Source organism: Macaca mulatta, chromosome 14 (genome assembly GCF_049350105.2).
Source record: "Macaca mulatta isolate MMU2019108-1 chromosome 14, T2T-MMU8v2.0, whole genome shotgun sequence".
In the NCBI taxonomy this organism is placed as follows: Eukaryota; Metazoa; Chordata; class Mammalia; order Primates; family Cercopithecidae; genus Macaca; species Macaca mulatta.
Window position 1 is genome coordinate 75,363,339 of NC_133419.1, and position 14,784 is coordinate 75,378,122.

General features: G+C 40.3%; 1 protein-coding gene, 1 long non-coding RNA gene and 1 other non-coding gene across 4 annotated transcripts in view; 1 reads left to right on the forward strand and 2 right to left on the reverse strand.

The window, feature by feature from the left end:
* Positions 1-13,912, forward strand: part of SPCS2 (signal peptidase complex subunit 2) — a 29,806-nt gene extending 15,894 nt beyond the window's left edge. Inside the window, exons 2-5 of one of the 2 annotated variants that reach the window (NM_001265830.2) lie at positions 1,226-1,309; positions 1,705-1,865; positions 5,747-5,881; positions 13,026-13,901. In NM_001265830.2, coding sequence (NP_001252759.1) covers positions 1,226-1,309; positions 1,705-1,865; positions 5,747-5,881; positions 13,026-13,212 — 567 coding nt within the window. In that variant the 3' untranslated portion in view covers positions 13,213-13,901. Of the gene's footprint in view, positions 1-1,225; positions 1,310-1,704; positions 1,866-5,746; positions 5,882-13,025 lie in introns of both variants that reach the window. The other variant, XM_077960368.1, reaches the window with a different exon arrangement.
* Positions 2,996-12,497, reverse strand: LOC144334387 (uncharacterized). Its single transcript, XR_013404174.1, has 3 exons — positions 10,732-12,497; positions 4,881-5,098; positions 2,996-3,150 (listed from the first exon to the last, which is right to left on the reverse strand). It is a non-coding gene; the product is annotated as an uncharacterized LOC144334387 (long non-coding RNA).
* Positions 4,414-4,517, reverse strand: LOC114672480 (U6 spliceosomal RNA). Its single transcript, XR_003722895.2, has one exon. It is a non-coding gene; the product is annotated as a U6 spliceosomal RNA (small nuclear RNA).
* Positions 13,913-14,784: the final 872 nt, after the last annotated feature.

Below are 14,784 nucleotides of genomic sequence, written 5' to 3' on the forward strand. Positions count from 1 at the left end.
TGAATTTGGGATTGCTTGCTGGTTTGTGATTTTTATGGAATATAATATTTGTTCACTTGATCTAAAAAATTAAGAGTTGGCCATTAATGTTCTACAAAAAAAACCAGGTTTATCAGATTATTTGTAGCACCCTGTTCCTCTTAAGCTACATTTACTTAAATACTTGAATTTGAGAAAATTTTTTACTATGTAATACATTCACATGGTTAAAAAATTTTAAAGGCACACGTAAGTAGTCTTACTCCTCCCCATATTTCTCTACCCTGATAAGATATCTGGATGTACCGTAGTTTGTTTAACCAATCCCCTTGTAAATGAGCATTCGAGTTACTTCCAGCTTTTCACTATTACAGACAATGCTGCAGTGAGTAGCCTTGTATATCATTTCACATGTATTCAGTTATAGAAACATTCCCAGAAGTGGGAAGCTGAATTCAGGGTGCTAAATTGGCATTCGTAGGTGCTGTAACATTTTGAACTTCTACATGAGCAGTGAGTGAGAGAATTATTTGCCTCTGAATAGTAGTGTTTGAGAAACTTTCTAAACCTCTATAGATAAAGGAAATAGAAGCAGAGTTTGTCCACTCAACTCATGATGGGACTGAGTCTGGGACTTGGTTTGTAATTTAAAATTTAGTGTTGTTTCCAACAGGCTATACTGGAATTGCTGTCTTAAAGTTAAGACATGCTGGTAAAATAATAAAAGTTGTTAGCTGACAAAGTGATATTAAAGGAGATCCTCCCCATTTTGTTAGTGTCTGTAAATTCATGTATCTGTATTTTGTGAGTTTTGTTGTCAGAGAAGGAAAGCATGAATAAATAGAGTAATTTTCTATACTCACATTTGGGTAAAATGAAGGTGGGATATGCAAGTTTACACTTACAGTCTCTGCAGCCCATATACGTGTTCTGGTTCTGGGGTTGTTTTTATATTCTCTGCATGGAGACTGGCAATGTCAACATCACATGAGTACCACCTGACTCTGGTTACCTCATCTATTTTAATTGTTTGGTCTTTTTTGTTTGCTTGTTTTTAACTGCTTCTTGCAGGGCTACCCCATAGGGGTGTGCCCAGAATAGCCTGTTTTGTCTTTTAGTTCTGCAACATCAGAAGACAAAGAGTAAATATTATGTGTGCATGAGAGATGCTCTTAAAAAGTGGTTCATTTTACCTTCAGTAAGAGGCCTAGTTTCTTGATGCACAACTTTTCTGTTTGTTTTACAGTGGAAGATAGATGATAAGCCTGTAAAAATTGACAAGTGGGATGGATCAGCTGTGAAAAACTCTTTGGATGATTCTGCCAAAAAGGTACTTTCTTGAGGAGGGGTTGGTTAGTATCTATACAGCTGATGGCCATCTCTCCTGGAAAATCTTTTCCTTTTGTAACTTGGAGTGACCTTAGTTTTCAGTGTTAGAAATTGAGTCAGAAAGCAGTTTCTAAAATTTCTCACAGAAAAAGTCAGAAGAACATTTTAGCTGTGGGAAAAGTTGAGGAGTTTAAAGTTTTTATATGAGGGATTGATGAACTTTTTCTCTTGGTTCTTTATAGAAGACTTGAGTCTTATTTGTTTGGTGTGGTAAAATCCCAACTGGAGGGAACTTCTTGGTAATTCATAGATTCTTTTATCATGGAAATCAAGAATAAAAGCAGATACTGGGAAGGAAGTATTCCTATTAGCTTGATTCCTTCTTTTTCTCACCAGGTACTTCTGGAAAAATACAAATACGTGGAGAATTTTGGTCTAATTGATGGTCGCCTCACCATCTGTACAATCTCCTGTTTCTTTGCCATAGTGGCTTTGATTTGGGATTATATGCACCCCTTTCCAGAGTCGAAACCCGTTTTGGCTTTGTGCGTCATATCATATCCTTTATGCCCAGGTTTGTTTTCTAGTGACCATTTTAAAAAATCTGCTGATGCTTCTCCCTACAAAAAACAAAACAGACTTTCATGTTAGGGCTTGCTAATGTTAGAATTTAATATTATGAGCTGTGATGTTTATCTAGTAAACATCTATCATTTTATATAGTAACTGTCATTGATATTTTATGTTTAGTATGGTTATTTTATCGTAATTCATTTTTGTTATTAATGTAGAGGTTATTATCCTAATATGAGCACTTAATAGCAAAACACATAGTAATCGTGAACCCAGCTCTTCTCATTTCTAGCCCAGAACTTTTCCCATTAGACGTGGCTGCTTCAAATTAGGAAAGGAACTGATTTTGGAGACTCAGATCTGTATCAGGTTTACTTGAAGCTGAGGAGCTGAACTGGAAATTAGCATGAGACACAAGTGTGACTTGTATTATAGTGGAATTAAGAACTTATTCTGGAGCTAGAGAATGTGGGTTTGAAATCCAAGGTATTTGTGATCTTGTGCTAATGAAAATTTACTTATTTTTGAAATGATTTGAATACCACTCATTTATAAATATGGGTAGCATTCAGAATTATCATGAAGATAAAATGAGAGATTTTATGTTGTATTTGATATATAATCATTTCCTTTCCCCTCTTTTTTATGATAAATATAAGATCATGATCGTTGCCTACCCAGTTGATTTTTTTTTCTCAAGAAGTTGAATATAAAGAACTTAATTAAGGCCGGGCACAGTGGCTCACGCCTGTAATCCCAGCACTTTGGGAGACCAGGGCGGGCGGATCACGAGGTCAGGAGATCAAGACCACCCTGGCTAACACGGTGAAACCCCGTCTCTACTAAAAATACAAAAAATTAACCGGGCGTAGTGGCGGGCGCCTGTAGTCCCAGCTACTCCGGAGACTGAGGCAGGAGAATGGCGTGAACCCAGGAGGCGGAGCTTGCAGTGAGCCGAGATCACGCCACTGCACTGCAGCCTGGGCAACAGAGTGAGACTCCGTTCCCCGCCCCCCCCCCCAAAAAAAAAAAAGAACTTAATTATACTTCACTATTAAAACAGATAATTTTGGTAGGCAGTTTACTTTTTTAAACAATGTTACCACTACCTAAATTTTTTTTTTTTTTTTTTTTTTTGAGACAGGGTCTTACCCTGTCACCCAGGCTGAAGTACAATGGTGTGATTATGACTCACTGCAGCCTCAGCCTCCTGGCTCAAGCAGTTCTCCTACCTCAACCTCCTGAGCAGACAGGCACATGCCACCATGCCTACCTAATTTTTAAATTTTTTACAGAGACAAGGTCCCACTATGTTGCCTAGGCTGGTGTCAAAACTCCTGGGCCCAAGCAGTCCTCCCAAAGTGCTGGTATTACAGGCATAAGCCACTGTGCCCAGCCAACCTGAAATATGTTTTAAAACTTCATGTTGGAGATTTATCTTCAGAGGCAGTTAGCAAACCTCTAATAAAGCAGATCCTAGTCAAAAATTGTATTATCCAGTTTGCCCTACATAGCCCCCAGAAGTGGTACCAGGTGATCCTTGACTCCTTCCAGTCATCAGATTAATCATCCCAGTGTGAATTTTTCACCGTTAAGGCAGTTCAAAAGAATAATAGTCTATAGGTTCTAGAGACAGTTCCCAGGGGAATTCCAAAGCGATTTGAAAATGATAGCAATCTTGTTACAAACATCTGGCCTCCCAAGAGAACTACCTTGATGGTAATTCATTTGTTTGGTTATATTTGTTTAATAAAACAAGGTCTTATTTTTAGTCATATCAGTTTTATTTATAATAGTAGGGACTACATTATAAATATCTTCTGTGGCATCGTGGCTCATGCCTGTAATCCCAACACTTTGAGAGGCCAAGGTGGGCGAATTGCTTGAGCCCAAGAGTTCAAGGCCAGCCTCAGCAACGTGGAGAAGCCCTGTCTCTACCAAAAATACAAAAATTAGCTGGGCGTGGTGGTGCATGCCTGTAGTCCAGTTACTTGGGAGGCTGAGGCACAAGAATCACTTGAATCCAGGAGGCGGAAGTCACAGTGAACCGAGATCCACTACTGCACTGCAGCCTGGGCGACAGAAAATAAATAAAGTAATTAGATAAATTAAAAATAAATTAGCTGGGTGTGGTGACGCACACCTATAATCCCAGCTACTCAGGAAGCTGAGATGGGAGGATCACTTGAGCCTGGGATGTTGAGGCTGCAGTGAGCTGAGATCGTGCCACTGTACTCTAGCCTGGGTGACAGAGTGAGACCCTATCTCAAAAAAAAAAAAAAAAAAAAATTCTTCTGTATCATAGACTACATATATCCTTCATCTCTAAATCTCATGATAATTCTAAAATATCAGTATTATCCCAGTTTTAAAGGTAAGGATACTAAGACTTGGGCAAGGAAGTTATTTGTTATGATTATACTGATTAAAGGCCAAGATTTAAATCTAGGATTATCTCTACTCTGAAGTCCATATACTTTGCACTATATTTTCCTGCCTTTCCTGTTCATGAAATTTATCTTTTTAAACTCTTTTTTAATGGAATGCTTCATGAATTTGCCTGTCATCCTTGTGCTAGGGCCATGCTAATCTCTGTATCATTCTAATTTTAGTATATGTGCTGCTGAAGCGAGCACTGTTCATGAAATTTATTTTTATTTTATTTTATTTTTATTTTTTGAGACAGGGTCTCACTTTGTCGCCCAGGCTGGAGTGCAGTGGCACGATCTTGGCTCACTACAACTTCTGCCTCCCGGGTTCAAGTGATTCTCCTGCCTCAGCCACACAAGTAGCTGGGATTATGGGCCTGCACCACCACATCCAGCTAAATTTTTTTGTTTTTTGTTTTTTGAGATGGAGTCTTGCTCTGTCACACAGGCTGGAGCACAGTGGCACGATCTCGGCTCACTGCCACCCTGCAACCTCCACCTCCTGGGTTCAAGCCATTCTCATGCCTCAGCCTCCTGAGTAGCCAGGACTACCGGCATGTACCACCATGCCCGGCTAATTTTTGTATTTTTAGTAGAAACATGGGGTTTCACCATATTGGCCAGGCTCGTCTTAAACTCCTGACCTCAAGTGATCTGCCCACCTCAGCCTCCCAAAGTGCTGGGATTACAGGCGTGAGCCACCATGCCTAGCCTTAATTTTTGTATTTTTAGTAGAAATGGAATTTCCCATTGTTCCCTTTTGGCCAGGCTGGTCTCAGACTGCCTGCCTCGGCCTCCCAAAGTGCTGGTATTATAGGTGTGAGCTATCGTGCCCAGCCTTGTTTCTGAAATTTAAATGGCACAGTGTACACAAAGCTCTCATGCTAGTTTTTGGCAAACTGTAAGTGCTTATTATATATGGTACTTAATACTGTCAAAAACAATATAATAATAAGTCTATGTGCATACAGGAAGTAATTGTAGTACTATTTGACATACTCTCCTATAGTGAACTATTTGGGTCACTTTTCTTCTCTTCTTATAACCCTTAAAATCAGTTGAACATGGTCAAGTCCACTGGGACTATTAGTTGTTTTTTATAAAGAAATAAGCACTATATGACAAAGTCTTGACAAACTAAGTATCTTATTATACATGTTGTCTTTGAACATAAAGATGAGAGCTAGTTTATGCTCTGTACCTTTTTCTTTTCTTCCATTTTGAGATGTTTGCAGAATTAACCAGAGAGAACCTTGTTTCTCTTGGTACATAAACATAAGGATGAAAATGAAATAGCTAAATTTTCAGTGTTTTTGCAGCAAGACAAAGCTGTCTTCTTTAGGACTATCATTATGAAAGTTTTTATATCTCTTGCTTGTCAATTTGTGTTACTTCTCTTTTATGTTTGGGTATTTTTCCCTTAACTTTATTTGAACCTATTTTGTGATGATGGGGATTCTGACCATTTATACCTCATATAAGGAGAAGAGCATCTTTCTCGTGGCCCACAGGAAAGATCCTACAGGAATGGATCCTGATGATATTTGGCAGCTGTCCTCCAGTCTTAAAAGGTATGACTATCTTCACAGATTTTTCAATCCTGGTGTTGGATTTGCCCTGGCATGTTATCATTATCAACAGAAGACTTATTATGTGCCTACTCTACATGGATCATAGGGCTAGTCATATAAAATGAAGAAAGGAGTGTGAATGATCTAGAAGGTTTGTCCTAGCTCTATAGTTCTGAGATTGCATTATCACAGAAATGCTCTGAGGATAAACTGTGGGAGAAAGTGCTTTGGTGGAAGAATGAAGAATGATTCTTTTTCCTGTGGCCAGTTAACAGAGACGATTAAGTATACAAAACTATAAAGGCCAAAGATGAGAGATCAGTTATCTTTGAAAACTCCATTAGCTTCTGTGTCTTCTATGATCCTGTCTTCTCTCCATGAATACAGTCAAGAATCTCTGGAGCAGTGCACTGGGCAACTCAAAAAAAGCACAATCTACAGTCTATTTCTGACCAGTGTTAGGTATAACTTTGTACAGCTGACACACATGTGTTTTGTAGGTACCAAGAACTATGTTCGTGTTCCAGTTCAGTTTCTTTCTAGCTGTATAACTTTGGGTAAATCATATAAATTATCAGGTTTAGTGGGGTCAAAAATGATGTCTAGAGTTTCTGGGAAGATGAAATACCAATTATAATAATAGCAAATGTTTATTGAACATTTACTATATGTTGGGTATTCTGCTAAATGCATTATCTCATTTAGATTTTAGAACACTCATTTTATAGATAAGAATACAGGCCCAAAGGTTAAATCAACTCTTCCAGTATCATATAGCCCAAAAGTGGTAGAGCAGGAATTCCAGCCCAAGTTTGAAACCAGAATTCATACTCGTAGTCACTATCTTAAAAACATATTATACTTAACTAGTGCATAATAGCCCCACAAATTATAAGTACAATTATTTACATATGAAATTAAGTGTAGCATCTGTGCTGTACAGGCTCTCTCATTGCCAACTTGTAGAGGCGCCTATGAGAAAGGGAAGCAGACCTTCATTCTGTTGTTGCAGCTGAGTCCTTGCTTATCTCCTAACAGGGGCTTCGAGCTGCCCTTTGGCCTCAGCCATCATAATCTGCATCCTCTACCAGGCCACTGAAGCAGAGTTGCAGAATTCTAAAACTTAGTGGCATTGTAATTTCATTATTTTTATTCTGACTTTTGTATTTTTTAATAACTTTTATATAATTCACCTACCATACATTTCACCCATTTAAAGTGTACAGTTCACAAGTTTCTAGTGTATTTACAGATATTTGCAACCATTATTACAGTCAATTTGAGAGCATTTTCATCACCTCAAAAAAAAAAAAAACCTCTGTACTCTAGCTAATCACTTCCCTATCCTTCCGCTTCCCTGAGCCCTGGGCAACCACCAGTCTACTTTCTCTGTTCTCTCTTATGGACATTTTATATGAATGGAATCATACAATATGTGGTCTTTTATAACTAGGTTCTTTCACTTAGTGCCATTACTTCCTATATATACTGCACACGAGGTTCATTCATGTTGTAGCATGTACCAGTACTTTATTCCTTTCTTTGGTCAAGCAATATTCCATTTTGTTTATCCATTTGTTAGTTGACAGACATTTGGGTTGTTTCTACTTTTTGGCTATTATGAATAATGTTGCTATCCATATTTGTGTACATGTTTTTAGGCAGACATGTTTTCATTTCTCTTGGGTAGTACACCTAGGAGAAGACTTACTAGATCGTATGGTAACTCTTTTTGTTTGAGGAACTGCCAGACTGTTGTCCAAAGTGGCTGCCCTATTTTACAATGTCACTAGCAGTGTACAAGGGTTCTGATTTTTTCACGTTTCCTACTATTTTTACCAACTGCCATATTTTTGGTGGAGTGGAAGTGTGAACGTTCTTGCTTTGTTCCCCACTTTCTGCTGATGTCTTCCCCCTCCCCCACCTCACAGACGGATTTAGTAGCTTAACAGTGGCTGATTCTGATGTCTTATTCCCACTGCCAGGTCACGTGATGTGAAAATGGCAATGAAAGGTTTCACAGACTACCAGTTGCCATGTGCAGACAGCACAAGCTATGTGACTCTCTCGCAAAAAGTGATTTTGTGACTCCCCAGCACATTCATTATACAGTCTAAACTCCTTCAGCATATGAAGTGTTACAGCATTCATCTCCTAGTGACATCTCCAGCTTTCTTTTATGCCCCTCTCAAAATCCATTCTCTCACTCTGGCAATATTATGGAATTTGCAAGATGCTAAGTTATCCAAGTTTCCCAGTGACCCCGTACCTTTAAACATGTTCTTCTCTCTGGCTTAGCTATCTTTCTGTAACCTGGCTCACTCCTACTTCCAAGAAGCCTTCCCTGACGTGCCTTAGTTTAAATTAGGTGGTCCTGGTTATTCTTTTTTTCTTTTTTGAGATGGAGTTTCACTCTTGTCACCCAGGCTGGAGCACAATGATGCGATCTTGGCTCACTGCAACCTCCATCACCTGGGTTCAAGCAATTCTCCTGCCTCAGCCTCCTGAGTAGCTGTGATTACGGACCCACGACCACACCCAGCTAATTTTTGTATTTTTTGTAGAGATGGGATTTTACCATGTTGGCCAGACTGGTCATGAACTCCTGACCTCAAGTGATCCCCTAGCCTCCGCCTCCCAATGTGGTGGGATTACAGGCATGAGCCACCACGCCCAGCCCGTCCTAGTTATTCTTAAAAGCATTTTATGCTTACCTCTGTTAGTTAAAACATGGAGCTATAATTATTTACTGTTTGTGTCTCCTCCTGGGCCTGCCCCTCTCCTCCAAAGCGTGAGCTCCTTTACCATTCACTATACACTAGAAACCTAAGCCCAGGTGGGACTTTCTCACTTACCCCTTGGTAACCAGACCCAGCCGAGGGCCTGGCGTGGCATGTTTTGTTATGTGAATGATTGACGTTCATCTGAGCTGGGCAGCAGCCATGACCTCCTAATTAGTCTCTGCCTGCAGCCAAGTCATTGTCAGCCATCCACAAAGTCCCCTATAACCTAGCCGTCTCTGTGAACATTCCCTTCTCTTTCTTGCCCTAAGTGAAACTGGACCATAACCCCTGAGGACGTAATTCCTCTGCAGACTGCAAGTGGTGGCTGATGTTTCTCTCACAGCCTTCATTACTCTGGTACTACAGGTAGAGATGGGTCTCCCCTTTGCAGCTTCCAATGCCTCCTCTTCCCTAAACCGCCCCCCGCCCTTTGAATGCATGTCATCACATTGTGCCACTTCTATGCCTCTTCCTTGCAGTTAAATACAGACCTGCTCTTTTGAAGATAATTCCTGGCTCATTGGCACTCTCTAACATTTGTCCTTTCATAAGTCTTGGTGATTGCCATATTCACATAGATGATTATTCTAGTAATTTGGCCTCTCAGTTTTACTTCCTTCTTCCCATTATCCTGTTTTCTATCATGTCTTAAACACTGACTTTCATAGACATACCCTAGTAGACCTTGCAATTACTAAGAACAAACTACGTTCAATAATTTCAGTTTTAAGTGTCCCACCCTGACCATTGCTTCCTGTTATTCTAATTTATTTCCTTCTAGTTCTCTTGTCACAGCATTTCTTCTGCCCCAGCGGTATCTGTAACCCACTTCACTTCCTCCTTACCTGGCTTAGATTCCATGACACTTCTGTAGTCCAGTTACTCTCTCCCTGTCCTGGAGGATCTTTCATATCTTCCCTATCCTCAAACCTCCTAGGCCTCCTCCCCTATCTTTACTGTCAGTATTTTGTTGTTGGGAAGATAGAAGCCATCATAAGTCTACCATCACTACTTACCTACTTCCAAGTACCTATCTAAGACCTTCCCTCCCTGGTCTATGGGATTCTATCCCTTCTCCTTTACTTGATGTTTCCGTCTGCTGGATCATTCCGTCTGACATACATATATACTGTAATTTCTCCCAACTAAAAAAAAAAAAAAAAAAAGTTTTATTTCCACTTCTGCTCCTCAGACAGTCTCCTCATTTCTCTACCTTCCTTTTCCTTTTGTGCTATCACCTGGATCTGCTCTTGTCTTCTCTTTTCTCCTCTTACTTGACCTGTCAGCAGCATTTGACATAGCTAATTACCCTTACCTTGTAATACTTTTTTTTTTTAACTAGGCTCCTCGGATACCACACGCTTCTAATTTTCTTCTTACCTTAATGTCTGTTCCTCAGTCTCCTTTGTGATTCTTCATCTCCCATTTGTTTTACATTTGAAATGCCACCGGGGCTTGTTCTGGAACCTCTTCTCTATGATGAAGATCTCTAAATTTGTATTTTCATCCTTGATCTCTTCTCTGAACTCTAAATATATTCCGGCATTCTGTTTGATGTTGGATCCCAATAGGCATCTCAAAGTCAACATGTCCAAAACCTTACTCATCTTTGCCTCGTCCAAACCTGCCCTCAGTTTTCCCACTTCAATAAATGGCAGTGCTGTCCTTACAGAGCTCTGGAGTCATTTTGACTCCTCTTTCTCAGTCCTTCTGTCAGAAAATCCTGTTCGCTGTACCATCTAAATGTATTGTCTAACCATTTACCATCTCTGCTGCTACCATTCTCTGTCACATAAGTTACTGTAATGATGTTCTTTGTTTGTTTTTTTGTTTTTTTGAGACGAAGTCTCACACTTTTGTCCAGGCTGGAGTGCAGTGGCGCGATCTCGGCTCACTGCAAGCTCCGCCTCCCACGTTCACGCCATTCTCCTGCCTCAGCCTTCCAAATAGCTGGGACTATAGGTGCCTGCTACCACGCCCTGCTAATTTTTTGCATTTTTAATAGAGACAGGGTTTCACCATGTTAGCCAGGATGGTCTTGATCTCCTGACCTCGTCATCCACCCACCTTGGGCTCCCAAAGTGCTGGGATTACAGGCGTGAGCCACGGTGCCCAGCCCACTGTAATGATGTTCTAATGGACTTCTGCAGCCCTCTCCCCACCCATAGTCTATTCCCAGGACGGCAAGCAAAGTGATCATTTTGAAACATAATCAACTCAGTCTTTTGCTCAAAACTCTCTCAGAGAAATCGCCAGAATCCTGAGGATGGCCTGGAAGTCCATACATGTCTATTCTCTGTACTTCACACACCTATGCAAACATACCCCTCATCTCCTATGGCTCTCATCCTCTCCCACTTCATTCTGTTCACATTACGCCCCTTTCTGTTCTTAAGACATTTCAGGCATGTTCTTGCCTCAGGGCCTTTGCACTTGCTGTTGCTTTTGCCTGGAGCATTCTTTTTCCAGAGAGCTTGTTCTCTTACCTTTCTTGGCTCTGCTCAAACATCTGCTTAGTGAAGGTTTTTCTGCCCACCTATTTAAGAGAACATCTTATTTTTTTATACTGTCTGTTCCCTACACACACTGAAATGAAAGTCCCAAAAGGCAGACATTTATATTATGTTCACTGCCGTATATTCTTACCATCTAAAACTGCCTGACCCATATAGGTAGGCTTAATAAATATCTTAATTAATGAACATTTCTAAAATGTGTCAGGTCACAACTCATCAGTTCATGGACTGCCACCAAAGCCATGTACCTGCCAATAAAACTGGGCACAGAAATCTAAAAATTACTGTGATATCAATTAGTAGCAGTTGGTCAGAACTTGAGAAAATCTTTTGAGGTGTTGAAAATAGTTAAAGGAACTTCACGACTAGCTCTCCAAGTTGGGAGTTACTGCCTAGACCAGCAATTACTGAGGAGCTGTGATCTTTTGAGCACTAGTTAATGATAGGCACTGTTTTAGTTATGACAGTAATCCTAAAAGCAGATGGAAGTTCTCCCATTTTAAACATGCAGAAATACAGCCTCAAGAAACTGCTTCATCTAAAGATAATACTAGCTTAACAATCCACTGAATATGTCCCAATAAATGGAAACAGGGTGGGGGATGTCAGCCTACCAGTAATTGGTGTCATTAAACCCTCTTGAATGGATGGACATAGTAATGGCCTTCAGGGTACCTTAAAGTATAGATAAAGAGTCTCTGGAGTTCATTTAGTAAAGCAGTTAGCATCCCTGGCCTGTGATCAGAGTAAAACCTGGAGCTAGATTGATTACAGAGTGTAAGGACTAGACACCCTGGGATTGGAGAGCATCCTTGAAAGCAAGGGTTCTTCATTTATTTATAAAAATTTGATTGCCTACTAGAAACCCAGCTAAGAGTATGAAACGAGACAAAAATCTTTGCTCAAGAATCTCCTAGACAATCCTGATTCAAGCACCAGAAACAAAGGGAAAAGAAACCTCCCAGTCTAGTGAAGAACATAGTACACATCATGTCAACAGATAGGTAATTTTGTTGATACCATAGTATCCTATTATGAGGCCTGGCATATGATAGGAGGTCAGTATTTGAGTTGAATGTTGATTGATGGTGCTGTGGAAGACAGAGGAGACACATCTGACCCAGATTGGGAGGCTTTCCCAGAAAAGTTTATGCCCAAGTGTAGTGTTAACAAATAAGGGCCGGGCGTGGTGCCTCAAGCCTGTAATCCCAGCACTTTGGGAGGCCGAGATGGGTGGATCACGAGGTCAGGAGATCGAGACCATCCTGGCTAACACGGTGAAACCCCATCTCTACTAAAAAATACAAAAAACTAGCCGGGCGAGGTGGCGGGCGCCTGTAGTCCCAGCTACTCAGGAGGCTGAGGCAGGAGAATGGCGTGAACCCAGGAGGCGGAGCTTGCAGTGAGCCGAGATCCGGCCACTGCACTCCAGCCTGGGCGACAGAGCGAGACTCCGTCTCAAAAAAAAAAAAAAAACAAATAAGAACTTGTCAGGTGAGACAGGGGAGAAGAGTCTTCTAGGAAGACCTATCTAGCATGGCAAATACAAAGTCCAGAGATGGGAGAAGATGGTCCACATGGCTTAAAAGTCTACAGCAAGGTAAAGGAGGTACACAGTAATTAAAGCAGGAAAGATATATCAACACCTAAGAATCAGAACTAGTATCTTGAAGAGTTAGGAGCCCTGGGGTTTTGTTTTTGTTTTTGCTTTTAAAGGATGTGTTTGTTCCCTGTATCACCGGTGCCCAACTTACTCCTTTTCTTCGGAATCACTTGGTGCCGTATTGTTACTGGTTGAATCTCTGTGTTTGGTTTTTGATTTGTTATCTTTGCCCCCATGCTTAGGTTTGATGACAAATACACCTTGAAGCTGACCTTCATCAGTGGGAGAACAAAGCAGCAGCGGGAAGCTGAGTTCACCAAGTCCATTGCTAAGTTTTTTGACCACAGTGGGACACTGGTCATGGATGCATATGAGCCTGAAATATCCAGGCTCCATGACAGTCTCGCCGTAGAAAGAAAAATAAAATAGCCAATTCTAAAAGTAGCCCTCTTTCTGCTGGATCTTGCTGAATTACTGGCTTGCGGGGTGGGGGAGATAAAAAGAACTTAAAATGGGTAAAGTAAGAAATGTTTAAAAGTCCCTGTTTTGTCCTGAAATTTTAGTCTATTCTGGATAAATAGGATTTTCTGACACAGATATGAGAAGTTGTAGCTCTGATGTCTAGCTGTAGTCTCCTTGATCTGCTGATTACATTATTTTAATTTGCTTTTCTGGGAAAGTAGTTTTGCTAAAAGCTGTACAGATGTTTTCTTTTGTACCTAGCATACTTTATATAGTATAGCTTTGGGCCATGTAGCATTTTAAGACTGAATTTTAAAAAATTATTAATCTGTTGCTGACTCTGTTAATTCCTATTTCAATATGTGTTTCCTTGAAGAATTCAGGATACAACGTCTTGTGTATGACAGCTTTCCTTCACACACTATTTTTGTGGGTGTGTATATATCTGATTTGGGGAGAATTTAAAAAAAACATAGCTTTTTAATTTGTTTGAAACAGACTTTCTGCCTGTTACATTTTGTGCTTTTAACCAGTTAAAGAAGCCAATGGCATTTTAGTTTTATATTGTGTTTTCCACTAGTATATCCCTGTTGATTTGTTTGTGCCTTTTATTAACTGCCATTTTCTAAAATTTTTTTCAATAAAAGGAAGGAAGATGTGAAAAAAATGAGTCATAGTCTTGATGGAGAGAACAGAGAAACGAGTGTTAACATCTTTCTACTATAGGTTTTTTTCGTTTTTAGGCTATTTTACTTGTCAGAGACCCCTGAGAACCTGTAGCTGAGGAACTCTTAGCTTTCCAGTGATAACAACAATAACAACATTCTGTACTTATTTTGTGTCAGAAATGCTCCAAGTACTTTACATGTGTTAATAATGCTCACAGCAATCCTAAGAGGTAGGTACTGTTATTATCCCCATTTTACACATGAGGAAGCTGAGATACAAAAGTTAAATAATTGTCACACAGCTAGTGATAGAACTGGGATTCAAACCTGGGGAGTCTGGCTTCAGAGTTTGTGGTCCTGCAGAGACAAAACAGCAGTTTTTCCAGTGTTTTCCCAGTATGGTCAGAGAAGACCTGGGTGCTTGCCAAGATCCTTTGACCTTTAGGAATATTTCCCTGCAGATTTACAAAACATCAGTTCCGGCTGAGCCTAGGCCCCAACACTATATTTAGTTTGTAAGAAATTACCATTATCGCACTTCCTGTTTGTCTTGGGAAGGTTGTCCTATCTCACACCACATAGTAGGGAATTGTGAACAACACTGGACAGAAAGTTAAAGCCTTGGATTCTGTACTCTTCATTCCTATAAACCTTGGGTAAGTTGCAGAATTCTCTCTGAGCTTCCGGTTTCTGCTTCCTTTCCCTCCCACAAGGTGATAATCCTAATCCGTGAGCTTCTTAAAGTTTTTGAAAGCATGTAACCAGATAAGTGTATTTTTACAATGGAGGAGTTACAGTCATCTTGGTATTTGTGGGAGATTGGTTCCAGGAGCCCCAAGCATACCAAAATCCAAGGATGCTCAAGTCCCTT